Source organism: Triticum dicoccoides, chromosome 4B (genome assembly GCF_002162155.2).
Source record: "Triticum dicoccoides isolate Atlit2015 ecotype Zavitan chromosome 4B, WEW_v2.0, whole genome shotgun sequence".
NCBI lineage: Eukaryota > Viridiplantae > Streptophyta > Magnoliopsida > Poales > Poaceae > Triticum > Triticum dicoccoides.
This window is the reverse complement of record NC_041387.1, coordinates 15,920,318-15,925,295: the sequence shown is the minus strand read 5'-3', so window position 1 is coordinate 15,925,295 and position 4,978 is coordinate 15,920,318. Positions and strand designations below refer to the sequence as shown.

The window sequence follows — 4,978 nt, the reverse complement described above, 5'->3', positions numbered from 1 at the left end:
TTATGCCAGGCTGCAGATGTGATTTATCCAACAGAAAAATTTAATTCAGGTGTTAAGTGTGCAGATAGCCATGATTTTATGCAAGGAGAAGGAGACAAAACAGGCGCTGGATCCCAAGAGGATTTCCCTGGCAGCATCCCTGTGCGATCCGAGGCAGATTCTCCTGTCAGCGCTCGATCCGAGACAGGTCCCAGCGCCTCGCGCGCAACAGACGGGCCGATGGCCGACCGGCTGGGCCCCGCCAGCCCTGCCAGCTCACGTGGTACGCGGGCGGGCGAATCATCGAGGGCCATGCCCGAGTGGGCCAGTGCAATGGCCGACCAGGCGACAGGCATGGGGGCCAGCCCTGGCGCTGCACACAGCACACCCGAGGAGGCGGCTTCCGAGGCGTCCGAGGAGGTGGCGTCAGAAGATGTTGCACGAGTCACGAGCGGGATTCGCTCCTCAGATTGGGAGCAGATCAGAACAGCTAATCAGGTGGGATCCCCTGTGGCTACTCATTCCGCTACCTCTGGTGTGCCGGAGCCTTTACGTCGCCAAACAAGGTCACATTCTGGTATAGTTCAAGAGAAAACATACACAGATGGAACTAAGGTATGACAAAGTTAAACGTGCTTTTCTTACTAGCACGGGTGAGTCAATTCATTTGCATGATGCACTTGCTAATCAAGAGTGGAAGAAAGCCATGGATACTGAGTATGAAGCACTCATGAAAAATAAAACATGGCCCTTAGTACCTCCAAAAAAGGGTCAAAATGTGATTGACTGTAAATGGGTTTACAAGATTAAGAAAAAGTCTGATGGTAGTATTGACAGATACAAAGCCAGATTAGTTGCTAAGGGATTCAAGCAACGGTTTGGTATTGATTATGAGGATACGTTTAGTCCTGTTGTTAAATTAGCTACTATTCGTCTTGTACTATCTATTGCCATTTCCAGAGGTTGGAGCCTGCATCAGCTAGATGTTCAGAACGCGTTTCTTCATGGTGTTCTGGAAGAAGAGGTTTTTATGAAGCAACCACCAGGATATGAGAACAAAAGCACACCTTATCATGTTTGCAAACTAGAGAAAGCCTTGTATGGTTTAAAACAGGCCCCAAGAGCCTGGTACTCGAGGTTGAGCACTCAGTTACAACAGCTTGGGTTTACACCATCAAAGGCTGACACTTCATTGTTCTTTTATAACAAAGGCAACATTACTATGTTTGTGCTTGTTTATGTTGATGATATTATTGTTGCTAGCTCAAGTTCAGATGCCACCACTTGCTTGCTTAAGGATCTGAAGGTAGAGTCTGCTCTCAAGGACTTGGGAGATCTTCACTATTTTCTTGGTATAGAAGTTAAACATGTGAAGGACGGTATACTTCTGACTCAAGAAAAATACACTGGTGATATACTCAGGAGAGTAGGTTTGGAAAAATGTAAGCCTGTAAGTACACCCATCTCAACTTTAGAGAAGCTCACAATTGATAGTGGGGTAGCACTTGGACCAGAGGATGCAACAAATTACAGAAGTGTTGTGGGTGCATTACAGTATCTGACTCTTACACGTCCTGATATTTCTTATTCTGTGAACAAGGTATGTCAGTATTTACATGCACCTAGTACCACTCATTGGACAGCAGTTAAAAGGATTGTGAGATATCTTAAGTTCTCAGAGGGACTTGGGCTTCAAATTACCAAGTCTCTGTCTACACTTGTTACTGCTTATTCAGATGCAGATTGGGCTGGGTGTGCTGATGATAGAAGGTCCACAGGTGGTTTTGCTGTATTCCCGGGAACAAATCTTGTGTCATGGAGTGCAAGAAAACAGGCTACTGTCTCGAGGTCTAGTACTGAGGCTAAGTATAAAGCTCTAGCAAATGCTACAGCTGAAGTAATGTGGATTCAAACGTTGATGTATGAGCTTGGGATTAAAACTTCACGGGCTGCAAGGTTATGGTGTGATAATATTGGTGCAACCTATCTCTCAGCTAATCCTGTTTTTCATGCACGAACGAAGCATATTGAAGTTAACTTTCACTTTGTTCGAGAAAGAGTATCTCAAGAACTTCTTGACATATGGTTTATTCCAACTGGTGATCAGCTGGCTGATGGGTTTACAAAGCCCCTCACGATGAGAAAATTGGATGGCTTCAAGTACAATCTGAACCTTGGTAAGTTTCCATAGAGGTTCGATTGAGGGGGGGTGTTAGACAATAGGATAGATAGAGTTGTAGTTTAAACTCATATATCTCTTTCTATCTGTATTTCTCTCTATTCAAACTACCTCCCTCGATCTCCTGTAATCTAGACGTATCCTAGCGATCGTCTCAACTTGTACGCCACGGCAGGCTGTTCGCCAGAGTCAATATATACCCGCGGCCACCTACGGGTGGTAGTACGCTTCCCATATCATCTTTCAGGATATACTTAAAGAATCCAACAACCATTAGGAACATTAGCAATTATGTGTATGTATGTCAATCACGTACTATTTGTTGTGTGTTTTTAGGAACAGAATGTAGACGCAGGCATTCTTTTCTCCCTGAATGTGCGCATAATTGATAAGATTGTACGATTGATTGAATGTAAAAAAATTAACCATGACAAGTCTTGTTCATATGCTAATCATTTGCTTGGAGGGGATCGCGGGGACTAATCCCACCGTAAGTCAAATTCCTTTCCAATCTCCTTCAAACCTCTCCAATTCCTTGGGGGAAGGAATAAACGAACAAGGCCTTAAGAAGTTTTCCTAAGCCTTGTTCACATGCTAATCATTTTGCTGGAAGCAACTTGCGATTGGGAGAAGTCTTATAGAAGTGTCACCACCAATAACAATTTAGCTCTAGCACCGAGCTACCTCCTGCCGGCTACGCAGCGTGGCATAAATTTCAACAACCCATATAAAAGGACCAGAAGAAAAAGCCCTGAAATCACGTCATACGGTCACATCTACACGAACTATATTCAAAGAATCCAACAACCAATTCGCTGATCCCAAGTTTGCGTACGTGATGGCATACGTGTCGTCGCGGCTCGGCTGGGCGCGCACGGCACGACCGGCCAGCCCCTTTCCACCACCCATTGACCGCCCTTTTCCACGTGTTCCTACCATTCCCGTCCGTGCGCTGCACCCAGCCACCCCACCCGGCCGCCAAGTCCCATTCAACTCTGACCAGACCAGAACACGCCCGCGCACGCCCGCCCGCCTACATATGCAGCGCGCGCGCCCGCCGTGTCTCACCGTCTGACAGCGCCCGTCGATCAAGCACCGACGACCAGGAGGAGCTCTTGCCCTGCCGATCGATGGAGCACGGCGAGGGGAGGAGCGGCGGTCATGAGGCGGCCCTGAGGGCGGTGCAGAGGGCGCCGGCCAAGCCGTGGCGCGGCGCCGGCGCGGGGGGCGCCCCGCCGCCGCCCAGGGTGTACCGGGTGGAGCCCCGGGACTTCCGGGAGCTCGTGCAGAGGCTCACCGGCGCCGGCACGGCCACGACGGGCGCGCCGGCCGTGGGCGCGAGGCAGACGCCGGCTCATGCGGCCGCGGCGCACGGGCGCAGGGAGCCCGCCACCGTGGAGCAGTTCGACTACTCGTCGTGGTTCTCCGCGCCGCTGCTCAGCCCCGCGTCCATGCCGGCCGGCATGGACGGACACCATGGCGCTCTGCTGTAGGAGAGAGTGGTACCACGGTCGCCGCTCGGCACTTGTAAAATCCTGTAAAATCGAGCTAAATGCCACAGCTCCATCGCTTCTTCCCTTCTCATTATTTTCTTTCAAGGGAGATAACACAGGACAGTGCTTTCGCTCATGTAACTGAGTATAATTCTTTATCCATAATAAATGAATTATTAGTTTGCTCTGCAATTCTCTGTTTCTTTCATGGGATGACACATGACAGTGTTTTATTTGATGTAATTAAGTTCTCCCTCTATCTCAAAATAAGTGTCGTTGGCCTAGTACTGCCTGCCTCGGATCCAAAATATGTGTCGTGATTTTAGTTTAAGTTTAGTAACTTAAACTAGAATCATAACACTTATTTTAGATCAGATGGAGTACAATTTTAGTGTAAAGTGATATTAAGTCAGTGACACTTATTTTAAGACGAAAGGAGTATATGTTTCTATGGGTAATTATCTGTTTCTCTTGAATCCAATGATGACATATGCTTTGCTTCCTGCACGCGTGTGATTATTCGGATCATCATTAGCTAAACTTTGTTATACTTTTATAATTGGCAAGATGAAGCAGTCGTCCTCGCTGATAGAAAATTCTAGTTAGATGCCTAGAGTGTAGCATGTGGAAATTGTGTTCCAAAGTGACGTGGTTGGCGCCTACCCTTTTCTTCATCTCTCACATTTTCTCATCCTACTTGCGTTTTTCTAGACCAGGGAGTCATTTTGTAAACAAATTGGTCTTACAAAAATACCTCTTTACAAATGGGCCCAAGGAAAATTGTTTGCATGGCGCGCGGGTGCTGGTTCACATCGCAGGAGCTAGCGCGGCCGAAAGTCATGTTATGTTGTCGGGAGAAGACATCGAGAAAAATCCAAAGCACGGATGGTCGACCTGGAGAAGAAAGGGAAGAGCGGACGAGGAGACCCAACCCCGCGTCCACGCTGAAAGCACCGTGACGTGGCCACCAACACCACCTGAATCGAGGCGGAAGCATCATAGTAGATGGCACTCATCCACAATCAATTATCATATTTGGAGGAATCAACCCTCGCCCCTTCGCCCCGAGAGGTTGGAACCAATGCCCTGACTCATTGCAACATATCAACCATATGTATATATATCACACTATCTACGAGGTTGCAACATGTAAAAGAACTTCCATAGTATCGGAAATCCCGACATCGCTAATTTTATCATTAGCATTTTGGGCCATTGTGAAAACTCAAAGCATTTGACTCGCTAATGATGAATTCTTCTTGTGGTGCCCCATCATCATTGATGAGGCAATGACGGATCATCCACCCCGAAGGAACCATCTTTCCTC

The 4,978-nt window shown here is 47.6% G+C and overlaps 1 protein-coding gene across 1 annotated transcript; it reads left to right on the top strand.

Moving 5' to 3' along the window:
- The first annotated feature begins 3,198 nt into the window (after window positions 1–3,198).
- Window positions 3,199–3,918, top strand: LOC119293209. The gene has a single exon (XM_037571754.1). It carries the CDS (start codon window positions 3,289–3,291, stop codon window positions 3,649–3,651), a length of 363 nt encoding a protein of 120 aa, XP_037427651.1. The 5' UTR covers window positions 3,199–3,288; the 3' UTR covers window positions 3,652–3,918.
- Window positions 3,919–4,978: the final 1,060 nt, after the last annotated feature.

Bases quoted from the DNA above. Each gene is read 5' to 3' on its own strand.
- LOC119293209 (XM_037571754.1), top strand. From the start codon at position 3,289: ATGGAGCACGGCGAGGGGAGGAGCGGCGGTCATGAGGCGGCCCTGAGG.